At 46.5% G+C, this 21,297-nt stretch overlaps 1 protein-coding gene across 10 annotated transcripts in view; it reads right to left on the bottom strand.

The window, feature by feature from the left end:
* Positions 1 to 21,297, bottom strand: part of LOC128822986 (zinc finger protein 271-like) — a 54,879-nt gene that overhangs the window by 22,299 nt on the left and 11,283 nt on the right. For 5 of the 10 annotated variants that reach the window (XR_008441634.1, XM_054004931.1, XM_054004936.1 and 2 more), the window contains exons 2-3: positions 10,101 to 10,364; positions 7,735 to 7,817 (exon numbers count right to left, since the gene is read on the bottom strand). Coding sequence is in view for 8 of the 10 variants with exons in the window: in XM_054004931.1 (XP_053860906.1) it covers positions 7,735 to 7,817; positions 10,101 to 10,303 (286 nt within the window). In the remaining 2 variants the exon portion in view is untranslated. Of the gene's footprint in view, positions 1 to 3,940; positions 4,068 to 4,291; positions 4,371 to 6,458; positions 6,594 to 7,734; positions 7,818 to 10,100; positions 10,365 to 21,297 lie in introns of those variants that run through there. The other 5 variants (XM_054004932.1, XM_054004933.1, XM_054004934.1 and 2 more) reach the window with 4 other exon arrangements.

Raw genomic sequence — 21,297 nt, forward strand, 5'->3', positions numbered from 1 at the left:
CAGGACAGCGGCCTCCTGTGCCTTGCGGGATCTCTTATGTCCCGGAGACAGGGAACGGCGCCGAGGCGCTTGTGGTGGACGCAGTGCCGAGGGAGGACAGTGCTGTGAGTGCTGCGTCTGCTTGCGGTGCAGTACCGGTAGGTGCCGCAGGGGCACCGAGGGAGGATCTGGGCTAAGTGCCGCCTCCATCAGGAGCTGCTTGAATCTAAAGTCCCGTTCCTTTTTAAAGAATATAACTACAACTATAACTACAACTATCTATAAGAACTAACAGGTTAAGCTAGGGAGAGTGGAGAACAGCTATGCCGCGCTCCACAGTTCCAATGACCGTCAGGAGCGGTAAGAAGGAACTGAGGGGGCGCCGGGTTGGCTGGGGTATATATCCAGTGCCATGAAAGCACCACTTGAGGGGGCTCCACAGCCGACCCACCGGGTGTTGCTAGGGTAGAAAATTTCTCCGACGATCGTGCACGCGGCACGTGCACACTTAATTGGAATCGATATGAGCAGGCACTCGAAGAAGAACTGTGCAATGCCCTGGCTTTTAAACAGTCCTTGGGAGGTGCCCCTTGCGTGCACTAGGCCTCCAAGGGGTCCCATTCTTCCACAAGGATAGGCCATGTAGCTTCAACACCTGAGACTGAGCCTCTGGCTTCAACACTCCTATTTCAACCTGTGAGCTCTGCCAGCAGGTCCAGCTGAACGACACTCCTGGTCAGAGACTGTTCCTCAGTCAATGCACAGAGCAAATGTTTGCTGTGACACTGGGCAGACTTTTAAAACATAGCAGAGCTTATTAGTCAACTGAGCACTGGAAAGTCCTTAGATTAGGACAGAGAAGCAAAGAAGACAATATAGTCCATATTGGCCAATGCCCTGGAGCCCTGCTGCTGTAGAAAACACTTTGGTTTTCTTTCACTGTGACTGTCCATTTGTCTTCGCTCTGGTAGAGCTTCCTGTGTCTGCGAGCCCAGTTCTTCCTGCTCCCAAAAACATAATGAGTCCATGTATGCTTCACTCATCCACGCAGATATCCTCCCATGGACAGGTAATAATTATTCCTTTGTCTCTGTCAGGTATTCCATCGATGTAGGTTGGTCCCAGCCAGACCTTAATGATCTATTCATATCACCCCATGACAGCTACGTGAGAAAACACCTCATGTCTCCTGCTCTTTATAATCATAGCAATACCAATCACAGAGGGAAACTGAGGTGTGTATTGGCATCATACAAGTATCACCAAAATTCCCACCTCTATCACACACACACACACACACACACACACCTCATGTCCCTTGGAGAGAGAGCAAAGCACAGGAGCTGGAGCTTATTCCAGTGAACACAGTGGAGGAGAAGCTGCAATCCTCATACCTTAGTCAAAAAGGAGAGGCATGTGAGTCCTCACCCATAAATTAGGAAATCTAGTGACTCAGGTGTAATGGGAGGGAGAATTAAACTCCCCCAGTGTGTGGAGAAAGCTGGGGAATTAAACACTAAAATTCAGGAACAACAGCCTCTAATACTTTCAGAAAAAGACAATGTAAGAAACAAGAACTGGGCCACGCAACCTAGGAGGGACAGGCTCAAAGTTCCAAGGAGCCTGGAGGGCAGATAGCTTGTGGCTGCTGCAGATGGGGGACAAGACTCTCTACAAACTCTCACTCCTGCTGACCCCAACCTGATTTTATGATCTATGACCTAGTCTCATGTCTTGTGGGCAATTTTATACACGCTAGAGGTAAAATGTCATTATCAGAGTAAAAAGAACAGGAGTACTTGTGGCACCTTAGAGACTAACAAATTTATTAGAGCATAAGCTTTCGTGGACTACAGCCCACTTCTTCGGATGCATTATCAGAGTATTGCTTATTAGCTTGGAACATGCATGGAGGGACAAGGCGGTGATCATAATATATAAATGGGTTATTAAGGGCAGGTACTACACTACAGCCGGGATCAAAGCTCTGAGATCAATCCACCGGTGGTCGATGTAGCAGGTCTAGTAAAGACCCACCAAATCGACTACAGATCTCTCTGCAGTCGAACCCTGTACTCTACCCTGATGAGAAGAATAAGGTAAGTAGACCCTGTGGTAACTCTACCTAAGGTACATCGACTCCAGCTACGTTATTCATGTAGTTGGAGTTGTGCAGCATAGGTTGAATTATCGCAATAGTGTAGACATAGCCTTAGCTTGCTACAATAAAGGGTCTTATATTAGGTTAAGGCTCTGTGGGAGTAGTTATGCTGAAGTCTGGGATTTACCTGAATAGGCCTAAGGAGAGAATTCCAGGTCAGATATTTTGCACCCCAATTTTGAAAGACTAACGAGGAACCACAAACACATGCAATACGCCACAGGATTCTGAAAGAAGGAAGTTTGGGGCAGGTTTCAGCAATTAGGTTGCTATGAAGTATCTCAGCAGTTGGACCGCATTCATATATTGGAATTATTAATAAATAAGTGATGTAAATCATGAGTATTAATGCTTGATGCTTAATTATGGACTTCCCAATGGTTTGGGGCAACTATTGACATTATTGTAATCAGAGTAAAGGAGCAGATATGGTATATAGAAATCCTACCATAAGAAAGCGGATAAAATACCTCTCCTAGTTACCATTTTTTCATTTTGTCGGGTCCCCGAGACAGTGTAAACTGAAGCAGGGCCTCCCTTCTGATGGTCTCCCTTGCCCCTCCATCTTTGTTTCCAATGGTGTCCATAATTTGTAAGTATGCATAGTGCAAGACCCTCTTTATTGTACTTACCTTAATAGTTATATATATTGATTTTTGACTATGATTTCAATTATAATTGTCTGTATTAAATCAAGTTCTGTATTTCACCAAATTTCATCTCCTCCATTAACTTTGACTAGCCTTGTACAAGGACAAGTTGTACTCCAATACATAATCTTATAGGTGTAAAAATCGTACAGGCTACACTACCACCCTGTGACATCATCAACCAAGTCCCCATTTGTGCCTGGGTAGGGGCCCTGGTATGGGAGGGAGGAATGCTGCAAGGACTCAGGATCGGTGGCCAGGGTCACTGTGCATAGAGATGGGGAGGTTATATGAGGAGAGGGGTAATGAGTGAGAGAGGGAGGTCAAGAGTTAAAATAATAATATTTGGAGGGGAATATGTACAATTAAGTGAAACTGAACAGAAATAAAACTGGAGTGTAGGCTCTAAAGCAACAACGCTTGGATAGGGATTCGGGGTTAAAGGTCTGGGATCCCCCAAGCTCTAGATCCCCAAACCTCTCCTCCCTCCCTCACACATACCCACGCAGCCCACTTCCTGGGTGCCCTTCCACCACACTCCTCTCTACTTCGTCCCATTACTCTCAGCCGGCACCACCTCCCAGCACCTTAGGAACTTCTCGTGTTCCCTCCTCATCTCTCACTACCTCATCCCTCCCTGCTGCTTCTTAGCTCTAATCCTATACACACCCTCCCTATGCCCTGGCACCCCAGAATTATCTACTGCCCGCTTCTCCTCCCCTCCCACAGCTCTCTTCTCCCTTCACCTGTGGGGTCCTGAATGGCAACATTATACGCTCTCCTATCGAAAGAGGAGGTCATCTGATTGTCAAACAAGCCATGCATGAGTCCTACACTATTTACTTAATTTAGAATTCTACAGGCAGCATATTTTCTTCTTAAAATGAGGAAAAGGCATGAAAGTTACAGTTATTAATGTAGATATTAATGTATCCAATAACGATACATTAAATGCAATTTTAAAATGGCAGATAACACCAAAAAGGCACATGTCCAAAAATTATACTTGTGGGTAGGAGATAAGGCAAAAAAAGGGGGGCAAGGAAACTTGTCAAAACTTGTATGATGAATAAAGGTATAAAGTTATTACTACTCAGGTTCTTTAGAGACCCCACAGCTTCTAAAAAACTGAGGGGACGGGAATCCTTACCCAGTAAGACAACCGTCTCATAGTTCTCCTGCATAACATCCCTGTAGAGGGCTCTCTGAGTGGGGTGCAGCAGAGCCCACTCTTCCCTGGTGAAATACACAGCCACCTCCTCGAAAGTCACCAGCCCCTGAAAGAGCAAGAGCCCAACACTCAGTACCTGCTGCCCCAGTCACAACCCCACTATTCACGGAACAGCAGCACCAGGGAAATGGAAGCTCCGGGAGGCACATGTTAACAGAGTCCCACCCCACCTTGCCTAGAGCAGCCAGGAGGCATCAGAGGGTGGAAAGAGACAACCTTTGTGTCTCCCAGCTGACAGACGGAGGCAGGGTCTTCACATTTATCACATACCTACTAGCCAGAGCTTGATATAGGAGATGGGGCTGTCTCTGGACCCTGCTGGTGGCTCCCTGCTAGGAATCCCAACACTCTTCAAATAAAATATATGGAAGAAAGGGGAAGTCAATAGTAAAGAATATAAGTTAGAAGGTCAGAATTGTAGAAAATGGGTAAGGGAAGCTATCAGAAATCAATGATCAATCAATGACAATAAGAAGGAAGTTTTTTAAAGTATATTAAGTACAACATTAATCTTAACAATGGTAGTGGTAAATTACTAGATGGAAATGGTAGAATTATCAAAAATAATGCAGAAGAGGTAAAAGTGTTCAATAAATATTTCTCTCCTGGATTTGGAGGAAAACAGATGATGTAACTCTTATCATAAGATGTTGACGCCGACAGCCTTTCCATTCCAACAGTAACTCACGAGGACCTTAAACACCATCTATTAAAGTTAGATGTGTTTAAATCAGTGGGTCCAGATAACAAGAGTTTTGAAAGAGCTGGTGGAGGAGCATGATGGACTGTTAATGTTGATTTTAATTAGGACTTGGAACACTGGGGAAATTCCATAAGACAGGAATAAAGCTAATGCTGTGCCAATATTTAAAAAGTGTAAAAGAGATGACCTATCTATTTACAAGAGTGTTAGTCTGAAATTGATACTGGGCAAGAGAATGGAGCAGCCGATACTGAATTTCATTAATAAAGAATTAAGGGGCGGGTGACGGGGCAGCCCCGCCCCACACTATCCCCGGCAGCGCTAGACAAGTAGCTCTGTTGGCGGAAGTCCTGCCCTGCTCATACTGAGCATGCTCCAAATGCTCAGGGAGTATAAAAAGAGGGAACTCAGCTCAGTCTGGGCTGGTGGCCGCAGGAGAAGCACGTATAGGGAGAGCTCCGGCCAAGGACCAGAACGCACTATTGAAGCTACTGGGAACCGAGGCCTCTCCAGGGTGGTGCGAAGCCCCACTGCAGGAGGAACCAGAGGAGGCAACAGACCCCGAGATTCACGGAGAACCAGGACACATGTGGGAGACTCCAACGGAAGTGACCCAGGTGGAGTGACGGACTGGTATCTCGACCCGGGTAAGCCTCAGCGTGTTTCGGTAGGACCCCCCCGCTGAGTCAGTAACAACGCCATACTGCCCTGTGAGGAAGGTTAATTACCAGGGACTCTGGCCACTAGGCTGTGCTGCCCTGTGACGCAGGGGTTAAACCCTCACAGGGGGTAATATAATTAGTACCCATTAACAAAGGTTTAGACACAATAGATCTTATCAACTAACTGGATATCCTTATTGGATGAGATCAAAAGTTTGGTTGCAGCTAATAGTACTGATGTAATATACCTAGACTTCGGTAAGGCATATGAGTTGGTTCAGCACAATATTTTGACGAGAAAACTAGAAAGATACAAAATACACATGGCATACATTAAATAGATTAAAAACTATGATTTTAAATGGGGAACCATGGTCGAGTGGATTTCTTGCTAGCGGGTTCCCGCAAGGATTGGTTCTTGGCCCTGTGCCATTCTTATCAATGACATAGAAGACAATATAAAATCATCACTGATAAGGTTTGCAGTTGCCACAAAGATTGGGGGTGGTGGTAACTAATAAAGTGTCAGTAGATTCAGGCTCCAGCACTGGGAGTCTGGGAAGTTTTCCCAGCTCTGGCTGGGGGTTTATTTCCTGTTCCACAAAGAGGGGAAGTTCCATTCCCAACTCCTGTGCCTTGAAATTAAGACCTATCTCACACTACACCCCATATTCAGCATAGTGGTAGGATTATAATATGATAAGGGCATAATTATGAGCTATTTTGTGCAAGATGCGTCATGTGCAGGGTCATTGGAAAAGTTATAATTTCCTGAATAGGATTATTCTATTTGTGTGCATGGATCATGTTTGTATCTGAAGTTATGGATATTGACTATGTATCTGTATTTCAAATGTGCTTACTCTGGGTAACACCCACAACTAGCCTTTCAGGTACAACAATGAAGAAGTCAGAAAGTGCTGATGGCTCATCAACAAAGACAATGGACTGTGGAAGAGCTTCCCCTTCCTGTGAATGTTCCAGCCAGCCTATGAGTCATGGCTAGTATGACTCAGGAGGGCATGCTAGGTCATGTGACCAGACCACATGACACTGAACTCCATTTAGGTACCTGTATTTTTCCACAAACTGGACTGGGAACTGAGTTTGGAACAAAGGGTTTCCACCATACGGAAAAGCTACATAAGGTGGGGTGTGACATCATCTCTTGGCCTCATTCCCCAGACACGAGAACTCCTGGAAGCACCTGAGGAACAAAGACTAAACTGGGGGATGTGCTTGTGGACTGCTTCAATCATCAGTCAGGGTGAGAAACTGCTAATTCAAATTCTATGCAGCTAGTAAAGGGGCGGGAAAACTTTTTGGCCTGAGCGTCGCATCGGGTTTTGGAAATTGTATGGAGGGCCGGTTAGGATTCAGGAGGCCTGGGGCAAAGCAATTTCGAGGGCCCCTTCCACAAAAATAAGTTGCAATACTATAGAATACTATATTCTTGTGGGGGCTCCTGCAGGGCCTGGGGCAAACTGCCCCACTTGCCCCACTCTCTGAGTGGCCCTGCCACCCTCCCTGACCCCTATCCACACCCCCACCTCCTGACCACCATCCCGAACTCCCCTGCCCTCTATCCAACCCCCCCGCTTCCTGCCCTCTTACCATTCCTGGAGCACCGGTGGCTGGCAGCACTACAGCCACATACCACGCAGCACCGGTTCAGGCTGGGCTCTGCAGTGGCACTGCCCCAGGAGCTCGCAGCCCCACCGCCCAGAGCATTGTGCCAGTGGCGGGGCAAGCTGTGGCTGCCGTGGAGGGGGAAGAGGAGGGGAGGGACCAGGAGCTCAGGGGCTGGGCAGGAGGGTCCTGCGGGCTGGATGTGGTCTGCGGGCAATAATTTACCCACCTCTTATCTAGTATGCTAGGCTCAGTTTGAGTTTCTGGTTATTTGCCAAATAATCTGCTTTGATCTATTTGCTATCACTTATCGCTGGGAAATTGGTGGTTGTTTTCTGTCTGTCCTTGAGTGGCTTAGGTAAAGCACTTAGGTAGCTTAACTGAGTGTATGGCGCCACCTGCTGTCCTGTTGGGTGATAAGAAGGCCTGGAGAGGCTGGCTGAATCTCCAGCAAAGCAGTGTGAGAAGGGCCAGCCCAGGCTCAGGGTTAGAGGGCACAGCGGTTCCCAGAAGCCCCCCAGACTGCACACCGGGGTGACAACCCATTACACCCAAGATTGAACAAGTCTCAGCAAGTTTGTCACGTCCTGTCCCCTCCCTTTCTCCACCCTAGATAGTTCCTATCTCCCACCTCCTCTAGCAGCACCCACCCTCCTATGCCTTTACTGCTCCTCTCTCTCCAAGCAGAACCCATCACCAGCTCCCTGATAATCCCTTACCTGAGCCAGCTCCATTGCAGCCATTTCCTTCCCCCTGGGAGGAGGGGATGATCTGGAGCGAAACGTGGACGTTATTCTGTAGCCTGCCAGGGAGAGAAGGCCAATTTGTGAGAATTCAGATGGGGCTTTTGTCCATTCCACAAGCCGATTCCTCCCCCAGATTTTTCCCTGCTAATGGACATTCTAGGTTCTGCCACACTGCGAAGCAGAGTGACCTTATTCCAGTACATGCCTAGCCCACTCCCACCAGGGTGTAACCCTCTGATACATGGTGAAACCCTCCCAGTGGCAGTCTCTCTCTGTTACACTTGTGGGGAAAAAGAACTAGGTAGCCTTTTTAATGACAGCCAGAGTAAAACCGAAGGCCCAAATTCAGGCCCTCTGACAAAAGCTGACTGCACAGATGGCCTTTACATAAAACAGTACAGGCCAGAACCTGAACAAAGCTAAGCTGTGCAATTCTCTGCCAAATACGGTCATGGGCTATGACCAGAGGAGGAAGGGGAGGAAGTCATGCGAAAGGCCTTAGCAATGTGATAACCGCTTATAGATAAAAAAACATGATAACTGCTTGCTGATGAAACATAGTAACGGCTTATATGAAGCAATTGCTTCTAGTAAAGGCCAACTCCTCCAGCTACCAGCCACCAGCCAATCATATATCATCTTTGGGCATCCTGTAATAAACCCCCAGACCCCCCCGGGAAAACAATATGTACCCTGACAAAAAACAACACCCCCGCTGGTGCCAAGTACCATCCATGTCAAAACCACCAAGAAACCCCCCACCCAATAGGCACCCAATTCTCGTAAATAATGAGGAAGCTACCGGGGAAAAAGGGACAGACCCCTACTCTTATTTTCGCATAAATGATGTATTATTTGTTCTATGCTTGTGGTTTGATGGAATAAAGCAGCCTGCGAGCTGCTGCTAGGTGTGACAATTTTTGGACTGTCGCCCCAACACGTTGGTACTTATTGCAATAAAGTGGCCTCAGGCTTGAGTCTGTGAACTAAAATCAATGCGTGGGTGACTTTTTCCACGACAATTTGGGGACTCGTTCGGGATCACTCGATATCTCTCTGGGCAGGAGGACCGCAGGCCGCTTCCACACTGACCCCAGGTGCCAGGTAAGAGACCATTGTCTCTATTTGGGCTTCGGTGGGAAGTTGCCTGTAGGCTCTGGCTCGGGGCGGGTACGCTGTGATCTGAACTTTGCTAAAACAGACTCAATTGACTGATGCTTGCTCTGCTGGCACACTTACTTGGCAGGCTGCTGTTTAATCTCTTGCATCATGCTGCGCTATCTCGATCATTGTTTACTTAGGCTATAAGCCTGGGGGGCGCGTCGGGAACTGTCTGTTTTGTGTTATGAGTACACGAGGGTCTTAGACCCAACGGTTTCCTTGGGACAGCCTCGGTGAAATTACTGGGACATCCGTTTGGCAGTTAAACACTTTTAGAGTGCCAACCCAGTATAAAAACAAGTTTCGGATGACAGATTATTCAGGCAGGAACAGAGGGTGAATAGGCTGGGTGGTCTCCCCAGGACATAAAGGAAACCGTCACTGATTCCAGGGTGGCTGCTGCAACTCGGGTGGAAAGGCCCGAGACTAAGGATAGACAAACTGACAGGGAAGCATTTGATGCTTTCTACCTACGTTCGGGCATAGCTCACTGTCCTATTAAGGGAGGGGCTGTGCAGGGACAGCGTGAGGAAGTGTAGATTAAGATTTCTGATCCCGATGAGAACGGGGAAGTCGTTTGGACCCCATGAGGACAGGGAATTTGTTTATTATGTGATGAGACCCGGCGAGAACAAGGAGTACGCCAAGCTCCTGTGCTTTGCTTTTATAGCTTCCTACTTTGTGTTAGTCAGCTGCTTCGTGTGGCTCGGCCTTCAGGGACTGGTCCCTCCAGAGGATGATTGACCGGGTGCTGGGTGACCCTGGAAAAGGTGGATCCTACAGTGGGTGGGGCAGAAATTCAAGGAATCCCTGGATCCCTACTGTGAAGTAAGCTGGGCATCCAGTGAGTCCCGGAGCAGCCGAGAGGGGTTGGCAGGGTTCCCACCAGCAATAGGCTGGCAGTGTGACAGAATGCCGTAATGAAGTCCCGAATTAGATGTGCTGTGTGATTGTAGGCTGTAAGGTGATCCCACCCCTGTTTCCCTTGAAGTGCTGAGGAGCCCCTCCTTGCTCGGAGAGCAGGGAGGCCCTGGGAAACTGCCCACGTACTCCTAGGCAGTAGAGTAACCCATCCTGTTCTCTTGAAGGCAGGCCGGTGCTCTCTGCTGGGGAGGGGTGTGCAGGGACTGCGCCTTTCCTGACCCTTCTGTGTGGTTGACCTACGACCAAAACCTTACCCCAGATCTTCCTTTTGAAGTTTGCAGATCTTCCTTTTGGAGCCATGGGCTCCCTCCCCTTGCTCGGAGAGAGGGGAAGTCCCTGGAAATCGCCCACCGTACCGGAGGCAATAGGGTATCCTACCCCGTTCCTTTAAAAGATGGGCCGGTGCTCTTTGCTGGAAGTGGGGTGTGTGAGGACCTCCCTTATAAATCCTCCCCATTGGTGTGAATGTTGAGGAGTTGGCCTCGCCTGGAAAAGGAGGCTTGGGGAGTTGGCCTCGCCTGGAAAAGAGACCGAGGCTTACCGCAGTGTTCTAGTGGCTAGGATTTAGAGAAATATTGCTTTTAATAGTCAGGAAGTTTTTTTTTCTAGCAAATTGCTTCATTAAGTACTTAACCCTCACTCATGGAAAAAGGGGAAGGGTTGCATTGTCCAGATCTAATTCACTATATGGATATAGAATTAAGGTGAATCAGGCCTTTCGGGTCATCCCCGGCTGGGGTGCTGCATCTGGTACCAACAGAGGCACTACAGGTCTGCCGTGCTTGATGTAGAGCCCTGGGGGGAGGGGGGAGGAGAAGGGGAGATCCACTCCTTGTTTACAAGTGACTGGTTCTGCTTGTTTAACTGCTCACCTGTGCCTCAGTGAGAGAACTCTGATTGTGCCATCTCTGGCCAGATCGCTACGCCCGGCAATGACAGAGGCACTGCAAGTCTGTCGGGCTTGGGGTGGGGCCGGGTGAAGGGAAAAGAAACGCCATTCCTTGTTTATGAGCGGCTGGGTCTGCTTAACCGATTTAACGCCATAATATTCACTGAACAGTTAGGCAATACAGGGTTTATCACCATAATACTGTCTTGTTTGATCGTTTAGGGAGTGTTGAGGCAAAGCCATCTGACCATGGGAACCTCACAGGCCAAGCAGGTCCCAGCACCGGAAAACAATACTCCGGCCGCGTATATGCATTCCAACTATGGGCCCCTGACCTGCAAATTTTTAAAGGAGTGGAATTGGAACACAAGGGATAATACAAGTTTGCAGTTCCTGGAGGAAGGGACTTTTGATTTTAAAAAGATTTTGCACCTTTGGGGCGCCTTATTAGTTTACAAGGCAAATCAAACCCAGTGGGATGCATTTTTTAATTGGTATGGGGAAATGGAAAAGCGACGTTGAGAGTCCATTCAACGAAGTCTAAATAACTCCCATGAGAAGGTTAAGGCCCAATTAGAAGAAGCAAAAAAACAATTGAAGGAAGTTCAATCTAAACCCTTAACTCCCTGCCTGCCCCTATGTTCCCCGTTAGACAAATACCCTCAGCTCCCCGGGCCCCGACGGTCCCCCCTCCCTTTAAATAACCCCCAAAGATTTTTATTTGGATCATGGGAGACTGCCTAGGCAAGCCCGGGTACCCCAGGGGCAACCAGAGGGGGAGCAGCCACAGCAAGTTCCCCACTATGGGGGGCGGGGTTCGAGGATGAGGACGAGGCGAGCGAACAGCAGCCCGCTCCCTTTTCCCCCACAGAATCTATAATCCCCTTAGTATCCTCTCCAAGTTCCCTGGTTGGGGAATTGGAGAAATGTATGCACCGCATCTTCGACCAGGCAGACCAGTTGCCTGAGATGCTGCGCATATCTCCTGGCCCAGCCTACCATACTAGGCAGCAAGTGGCCCGCTGGGACAAATTAAAAAGGGGGGGGAGGGAAGAAGTCCGCCCCAGTAAATTTAGAGAAATGGAGGAGGATATCTTAGGAGATGTAAGTAAGGCTCAAAGGGAAGGATATAGACTTTTGGGCAGTGTAGTGTGGTTTATGTTTATTTGTTTTGTTTTTTTGTAAGTAATATTGTGGCAATTTCACAATTTTGAAGAAAATGTTTAAGAAACAGGACCAGGAAGGGTAGGGGCTAGTTAAAAAGCCCACCCTCCTTGCTAAATTGGTAGTGGAACAAGGCTTGTGCCCATAAAAAGGAACTGTTTATTGGAAAAAGCAGGATCGGGCCCAGACAAGCAACAAATAGAAAAACTGGAAAACAGGTTGGGTACAGAGAATTAAAACAGCACTCAAATATTACAGCAGCAGTAACATCAGGAGAAAAAACATTTAAGACCCCAGAAGGGGGCAGACCTTTGGGACCCCTCTGAAGATTGGAAAGGGGAATATTTGGGTAAATTCCTCCTCCCGGGGCCAAAATGCCATTGAAACAGTTAACAACAGTGCCTGCTTCTGCCTCAGATCTCCAGGCCATGGCAAAATGGCTGGAGATTTTAAAACATTTTTTTTTCTAAATGGAGCATTAATGCCCTTTTACTGAAAGAAAGGGAGGATTTACACTCACAAGAAATGCACCACTTAATTAGCATTTGTGCAGCCCCAAGTACAAAACACACTGTGGCAGAGACCAAGCAGGTTCTGCCATGGTGGAAGCACTGTGCTAATTTGTTTCCAAGCTTCTATCTTTCAGGCTCTGAACCAGAACATCAGGAGAGCTGATACCAGCTGAAGAGTTATAAAATACCACGGTTATAGTGTCATGACAAAGTCTGTGTTCAGTGTTCTGTGTTGCATGATCTGTGTCTGTCTCTAGCGGTGTCCTGTGCTAGCATTGGGTCCAGAAAATAGGGGATACTACACTAGACAGGGCAAATGTCTTTTCCTCTCTCTACTTCCCCCATATCCATCCAATTTATCAATCCTTGTGTCCAAAGGACTTTGGTCCCCAGTGCATCAGGTTTATTTTTTGTTAGGTTCTCTAATAGTCATTTTGTTGTTAATTTTTGTTATTAATACATTTGTATTGTTGGTTACATTTGCTTGTATTGTTAATTCCACATTTTCCTCTATGCACTCTGGTTCTACTTCCCCAAGCCCTAAAGGGTAGTTCTTGGGCCCCCATAACCTGCAAAACCTTGGCCCATAATTGAAGGGCCCCATCTTTCAGGTCCCCAGAAACCTCTTAAAAACAACTGTTAAAAATAAAAAATTCTGCAACATTTTAGCAACTAAATGTTAGTTTAAGTCCAAATCAGCTTAACCTTGCATGACAACTGTGGTACTCCTACAAAATCTTCTTTGTTGTGTGTGCTTAAGAAGGTCCTGACCTCAGTGACTTTTATTGTTTGATGGTTATTGCAGCATCAAACTTGGGCCTCATCTTGTTTGTCAATGTACCCAATTATTGTAATGGTAATGGTTTTATTGTATTCCCAATTATTATAATTATGATTGTTTGGTTTGTTTGCAACAAATCACCCATGCCCTACAATAACAACTGCTGTAATAATCATAAATAAAGGGGCAAAGTGTTGTAAAAGCAGTTCTAAATATAATTTTTCATCCCATCATTGTCCTGTTAGTAATCCTAACTGTTATGTTGGTTCTGCCTTAAAACAATTACATAAACTGTGACCCATTCAATACCCTTGGATTGAAGGGTCAAAAGGGGGACAATGTAGAACTGATGAATAAAATTGTTTAATTGTTTACTTTATTAATGTAACTTCATAAGTAAAGTTTTATGAATGAAACAATATTCATTCATAAAACCGGTTACCCCAATAACTGGCTAATTAACAGTTAAGATGCTTGTTAAGAGCCACAGTTGTTCAGTCAGCTGCCTTTGTAAATTTCACTATCAATCCAATTCCTGCTTAAATCACTGAGGCTAGGTCTACACTACCCGCCTGAATCGGCGGGTAGAAATAGACCTCTCGGGGATCGATTTATCGCGTCCCAATCGACGCTCTTACTCCACCAGCGGAGGTGGGAGTAAGCGCCGTCGACAGAAAGCCGCAGAAGTCGATTTTGCTGCCGTCCTCACAGCGGGGTAAGTCGGCTGCGATACGTCGAATTCAGCAACGCTATTCACGTAGCTGAATTTGCGTATCTTAAATCGACTCCCCCCTGTAGTGTAGATGTACCCTGAGACTTGCACTGTTTCAGTATTGTAATTTCTGTTCACCATTTATTACACTTGTCTATATTGTAACTTCTGTTCACTGTTTGCCATATTGTAATTCACACCCCATTTTAAAACGCTTACTCCATTTTGTAAGGGCTTGCTGCAACCTTCATTTTTGCAAACCCTGCTGTAATCTTATTAGTTTAGATGTGTGAATGAGGTTGTCAAGGCTGTATCCCCACTTTGAACTTTAGGGTACAAATATGGGGGCCTGCATGAAAACTTCTAAGCTTCACTTCCAGCTTAGGTTTGGTCCGCTGCCACCATCCCAAAGCTAATTTCCTTCCCTGGGTAGCCTTGAGAGACCTTCACCAGTTTTCTGGTGAATACAGATCCAAACCCCTTGGATCTAAAACAAGGAGAAATTAACCATCCCCCCCTTCTTTCTCCCACCAACTCCTGGTGAATACAGATCCAACCCCCTTGGATCTAAAAAACAAGGAAAAATCAATCAGGTTCTTAAAAAGAAGGCTTTTAATTAAAGAAAAAGGTAAAAATCATTTCTGTAAAATTGGTATGGAAAATAACTTTACAGGGTAATCAAACTTAAAGAGCTCAGAGGACCTCCCTCTAGCCTTAGGTTTAAAGTATAGCAAACAGAGATAAACACTCTAATAAAAGGTACATTTACAAGTTGAGAAAACAAAGTAAAACTAAGACGCCTTGCCTGGCTTTTTACTTACAAGTTTGAAATATGAGAGACTTGTTTAGAAAGATGGGGAGAACCTGGATTGATGTCTGGTCCCTCTCAGTCCCAAGAGCGAACAAACTTCCAAACAAAGAGCACAAACAAAAGCCTTCCCCCCTCCCCCCCCAAGATTTGAAAGTATCTTGTCCCCTTATTGGTCCTTTGGGTCAGATGCCAGCCAGGTTAGCTGAGCTTCTTAACCCTTTACAGGGAAAAGGGTTTTGGAGTTTCTGGCCAGGAGGGATTTTATAGTACTGTACACAGGACAGCCGTTACACCCTTCCCTTTATAGTTATGACACGCCCCCCAAATCACAGATAGTGTTGGACAGCCGGTTTCACACTGGCTGTGATTTCTTCCTGGAGCTCTAGGAGAAAACAGAGTTAATAAGACACATGTACCTTTAGACATACTACTGATTATATAAAAACTAACAATATGTTTCACATTCCAAGACCAATTTTTAACCAGTTGATTCTGGGAAACGTTTCCGGGAGAGTGCATCAGCCACTTTGTTAGAAGCCCCTGAAATGTGTTGTATTTTAAAATTAAAATTTTGGAGAGCTAAGCTTCACCGAAGAAGTTTTTTGTTATTCCCCCTGACGGTATGAAGCCACTGTAACGCAGCATGGTCTGTTTGTAGTTGGAAACGCCGTCCCCAAACATATGGCATAGCATTTTTTTTTGCTGATTGACCAGTGGCTTTCCCTCTCAGACCGTTTCTTGCTGAGAAACACAACAGGATGGAATTTTTGATCCGGTCCTTCCTGCATTAAAACTGCTCCTACGCCCCGCTCGGACGCATTTGTGGTTACTAGGAACGGTTTGTTAAAGTCTGGGGCCCTTAGCACAGGGTCAGACATGAGTGTTGCCTTAAGCTGGTGAAAGGCCTTTTGACACTTATCAGTTCACTGAACTGCATCTGGCTGTTTCTTTCTGGTTAGGTTTGTTAGCAGGGCGGCGATTTGGCTGTAGTGGGGTACAAATCGCCTATAATATCCGGCCAAGCCTAAGAAGGATTGGACCTGTTTCTTTGACTTTGGAACCGGCCACTTTTGGACAGCGTCCACTTTGGCCTGTAGGGGATTTATAGCTTCTTGACCCACCTGGTGCCCCAGGTAAGTCACTCTGTTTTGGCCTATTTGACACTTTTTAGCCTTAACAGTTAGTTCTGCCTGTCGGATGCACTCAAAGACTTTTTTCAGGTGCTCCAGGTGTTCTGTCCATGAATAAAAAAAAAATGGCCACATTATTGAGGTAGGCAACTGCAGATTTTTTTAATTCCGCTAGGAGACCATCTACAAGTTTTTGGAAGGTGGCGGGTGCATTTTGCAACCCGAAAGGGAGTACATTGAATTTATACACCCCTGCCTGGGTGACGAAGGCTGACCTTTCCTTAGTGGGTTCATCTAGTGGTACCTGCCAGTACCCCTTGGTTAAGTCTAAAGTAGAGATGAATTGGGCATATCCCAATTTCTCCAATAGCTTATCTGTGCGTGGCATTGGATAGTTGTCAGGACGAGTTACAGCATTTAGCTTACGGTAGTCCACGCAAAAGCGTATTTCCCCATCTGGTTTGGGAACTAGAACCACTGGAGATGCCCATGCACTATTAGAGGGGCGAATTATACCCATCTGTAGCATGTTCTGGATCTCCCTTTGTATAGCAATTTGGGCATGAGGTGACTCCCGGTAGGGTGGGGTTCTAATTGGGTGAGCATTACCTGTGTTAATGGAGTGGTATGCCCATTCGCTGAGAAAATTGGTGCAAAGCTTGTGCACAGCTCCTTGATTTGCTGTTGCTGCAGACGTTCAAGGGTCGTGGAGAGGTTTACCTCTTCCACGCCATCATTTTTTTTCCTTTGTAGTAGACACCTTCAGGCCACTCCGCGTTATTTGTTTTCTGGGCTGTAAACTGGCAAACGTTTAATTCTCTGGAATAAAAGGGCTTAAGAGAATTAACATGGTATACCTTAGGCTTTATGTTGGAGGTGGGGGAGGCTATGAGACAGTTAACAGCTCCTAGGCGCTCCTGGACCGTGAATAGTTTTTCCCATGACGCTTTCATTTTATGGCCCTGGAGCGCCTTTAAGACCATGACTTGGTCTTCTACTTTGAAGGACCATTCTCTGGAATGTTTATTATACCAGGCCTTTTGCTTTTTCTGAGCATTCTTTAGGTTTTCTTTAGCAAGGGCTAAAGAGTGTCGGAGGGTGCTTTGTAGGTTGCTTACAAAGTCTAGAATGTCAGTTCCTGGAGAAGGCGTAAACCCCTTCCATTGCTGCTTCACCAACTGTAATGGCCCCTTAACCTCGCGGCCATACACAAGTTCAAATGGTGAAAACCCTAAACTGGGATGTGGTACAGCCCTGTAGGCGAAAAGCAACTGCTGCAACACTAGGTTCCAATTATTGGAGTGTTCATTTACGAATTTACGTATTATGGCCCCCAAAGTTTCATTAAACCTCTCCACCAGGCCATAGGTTTCACGGTGGTAAGGGTTGGCAACCAAGTGATTCACCCCATGAGCTTCCCACAGGTTTTCCATGGTCCCTGCCAGGAAATTAGTTCCCAAATCTGTAAGGATGTCGGAGGGCCAACCTACCCTGGCAAAAATGTCTGTTAATGCCTGGCACACACTTTTAGCCCTGGTGTTGCTTAAGGGTACTGCTTCTGGCCATCGGGTAGCAAAATCCATGAAAGTTAGTACGTACTGCTTTCCTCTGGGTGTCTTCTTTGGGAAAGGACCCAGAATATCCACAGCTACTTGCTGAAATGGGACCTCAATTATGGGTAGTGGCTGGAGAGGGGCTTTAACCTGGTCTTGGGGCTTTCCCACTTGTTGGCACACCTCACAAGACCAGACATAATTAGCAATGTCCTTGCCCATTCCCTCCCAGTGGAAGAACTTCCCCAACCGGTCTTTGGTTCTGTTCACCCCAGAATGGCCACTGGGATGATCATGGGCTAAGCTCAAGAGCTTTACCCGATACTTAGTGGGAACTACCAACTGTCTTTGAGGATGCCAGTCTTCCTGGTGCCCACCAGAAAGAGTCTCCTTGTATAAAAGTCCTTGTTCTACAACAAACCGGGATCGGTTAGAAGAGCTGAGAGGTGGTGGGGTGCTCCGCGCCACCGCCCAAGCTTTCTGAAGGCTGTCATCTGCTTCCTGCTCAGCCTGGAACTGTTCCCTTGATGCTGGAGACATCAGTTCCTCCTTGGACTGTGGACTGGGGCTTGGCCCCTCTGGAAGCGATGCACGTGCTGGGGCGGTTTCCATTGACTGTGAACCGCTGTCCGCTGGTGCACTATGTGGTATTTTAGGCTCTGGCTGAGCCTCTTGGGTAGGGTTATCTGCTGCTTCTGCCAGTTTAGGCTCGCTGGTGCCCTCTGGCATTGGAGTTGTAGACGGGTTTGCAAGCGCTGGACTCAGTGCTGGCAATGGTTCTGGTGCTGGTTGCGTTGCCAGTTCCAGTTTTGGGACTGGCTTTGGCTTGGTCTCTGGGATTGGATCCACTACGGCTGTTGCAGTTGTTGGCAGGGGATCTAGTTCCACCACCTTTGTTTGGGTCTTCGGTAACACAGACGGGGCCCTTGTGGACGGCTCAGGAACAGGGATGGGGGTGCAAGCTTGCTTAGTCACCCGCAGCCAGGCTATTTCCACCTTCTTGGCTAGCTTCACATGGTTGGCCAAGTCTTCCCCCAGTAGCATGGGGATGGGATAATTGTCAGACTGCAAAAGTCCACATTTCTGACAAGCCCTTGTACTGGACATGCAACTTGGATGTAGGCAAGGTTACAGAGTGTGACACGAAGGTTTGAATTGTTACTGGAGCCTCCGGGTTGGTGAGTTTGGGGTCCACTAGGGATTGGTGGATAGGTGACACTTGTGCCCCAGTGTCCCTCCAAGCGATAACCTTCTTTCCGCCCACTTTCAAGGTTTCCCTTTGCTCTGAGGGTATGAGAGAGGCATCTGGGTTTGGGGATCTTTGGTGTGATTGGGGTGTAATGAACTGTAATTGGTTGGGGTTTTTGGGGCAGTGAGCCTTTATATGTTCCAGTTCATTACATTTAAAACATCGCCCTGCTAAGGTATCAGCGGGGCGATGTTGGTTGGTGGAGACTGGTGTGGTGGGGTGAGAAGGCGCCTGGGTTTTCCGTTGGGATGTGGGCAGGGCCATGGGTTGCCCCCGGTGATAAGGTTTTGTTTCAGCTTGCCCCTTCTGATATTCGCTCCAACTGCTACTATTTTTTTTCTTTTCTGCCACCTCCACCCATTTGGCTCCAATTTCTCCCGCCTCGGTTACAGTTTTGGGCTTCCTATCTAGGATGTACCTTTCTATTTCCTCAGGAACACCCTCTAAAAACTTCTTCATTTGCATTAGGAACGGCAACTTTTCCGTAGATTTAACATTTGCTCCTGATATCCAGGCATCCCAATTTTTTCCAATGTGGTAGGCATGTCGGGTAAATGACACATCGGGTTTCCACCTTAGGGCTCTGAACCGTCGACGGGCATGCTTGGGTGTTAGCCCCATTCTGAGTCTGGCCTTGTTTTTAAAAAGTTTATAACTGTTCATGTGTTCCTTAGGCATTTCAGCCGCCACCTCTGCTAAGGGTCCATTGAGCTGCGGCCTCAGCTCTACCATGTACTGGTTTGGAGTGATGCTGTATCCATGGCAGGCCCTTTCAAAATTTTCTAAGAAGGCCTTAGTATTATTGCCTGCCTTGTAGGTGGGGAATTTTCTGGGATGGGAAGTGGTACCTGGAGAGGCGTTGCTAGGATGGGCTGGTGCATCCTGCCTAGCCCTTGCTACTTCCAGTTCATGCTTCCTTTCTTTTTCTCTCGCCTCCTCTTTGGCTTTTTCCAGCTCCATAGTTCTCTTGTGGGCCTCCTCTTTGGCTTTTTTCAGCTCCATCTCTTTTTTGTGGGCCTCCTCTTTGGCTTTCTCTTCTCTTTCATGGGCCTCCTTTTTGGCTTCTTTTTCGAGTTTTTTATTTTGAAGTAGTCTGATTTTTTTTTCATTTTCTTCTGCTTCTAGTTTGGCCAGTTTTATTTTGTTAGCTACTTCTTTGGTAGTTATTTTTCTGTTTTCTTGTGCTGGGTCACACCCCTCTGAAGTTGACTGAAACTGGGATGCACTTAGCTCAGGCTGCTACTGAGTTAACAGAGACTTTCTAACTAGCTACTCCCAAGGATGTAAAAAGAAAAAAAACAATTCAGCTTGTAAATTCCTTTTACCAGTCGTTTGCTTATTAATTGAACCCTTCTCTTAACAAAGGCCCTTGTTAAAATACTTAACACCTCTGCCTTCAGGCAAGGAGAGATAAGATATGCATCTACCTTCAGCTCTGCTTTCCAAACAGCTAGAAGGAAAAAAAAAAAAAAATCTTCCTGGCTTTTGGGTTTTAAATGAATCCCACCGCTGCCACCATGTCAAGGCTGTATCCCCACTTTGAACTTTAGGGTACAAATATGGGGGCCTGCATGAAAACTTCTAAGCTTAATTACCAGCTTAGGTTTGGTCCGCTGCCACCATCCCATTCCTTCCCTGGGTAGCCTTGAGAGACCTTCACCAATTTTCTGGTGAATACAGATCCAAACCCCTTGGATCTAAAAAACAAGGAAAAAATCAATCAGGTTCTTAAAAAGAAGGCTTTTAATTAAAGAAAAAGGTAAAAATCATTTCTGTAAAATTAGTATGGAAAATAATTTTACAGGGTAATCAAACTTAAAGAGCTCAGAGGACCTCCCTCTAGCCTTAGGTTTAAAGTATAGCAAACAGAGATAAACACTCTAGTAAAAGGTACATTTACAAGTTGAGAAAACAAAGTAAAACTAAGATGCCTTGCCTGGCTTTTTACTTACACGTTTGAAATATGAGAGACTTGTTTAGAAAGATGGGGAGAACCTGGATTGATGTCTGGTCCCTCTCAGTCCCAAGAGCGAACAAACTTCCAAACAAAGAGCACAAACAAAAGCCTTCACCCCTCTCCCCCCCCCTCGATTTGAAAGTATCTTGTCCCCTTATTGGTCCTTTGGGTCAGATGCCAGCCAGGTTACCTGAGCTTCTTAACCCTTTACAGGGAAAAGGATTTTGGAGTTTCTGGCCAGGAGGGATTTTATAGTACTGTACAAAGGACAGCTGTTACACCCTTTTCTTTATAGTTATGACAGAGGTATGTATGGATAATGGAATCAACCTCCAGCCCCAGCCTGTCCTGATTAAATAAAGTTCAAACACCAACGGCTGAAGATGCAGACAAAAGCCCTAACAAAGTAAAAAGAATCCACCCTAAAAAGAAAAGGTACAATAGAAAGAAGATCAAAGCCTGGTCCAAGGCTGAAAGTCATATCTGCAATTGACGGGTGATCAATCACCAACCCAGAGGCAGCATGACACAGCAAGACCTATAAACTCTGGATTCAAACTAAAGCCTACAAAAAGGATGGGTAAATTGGAATACTTTGGAGGAGGGTAACATTCTGCTGCCAACATGGAAGGGCATCGGTGCATGCCCAACAGAGACCCAGCTCGTCCTTGTGCCCGGCTTTCCTGGCCAGTC

The sequence above is a fragment of the Malaclemys terrapin genome, chromosome 15 (genome assembly GCF_027887155.1).
Source record: "Malaclemys terrapin pileata isolate rMalTer1 chromosome 15, rMalTer1.hap1, whole genome shotgun sequence".
NCBI classification, from domain to species: domain Eukaryota; kingdom Metazoa; phylum Chordata; order Testudines; family Emydidae; genus Malaclemys; species Malaclemys terrapin.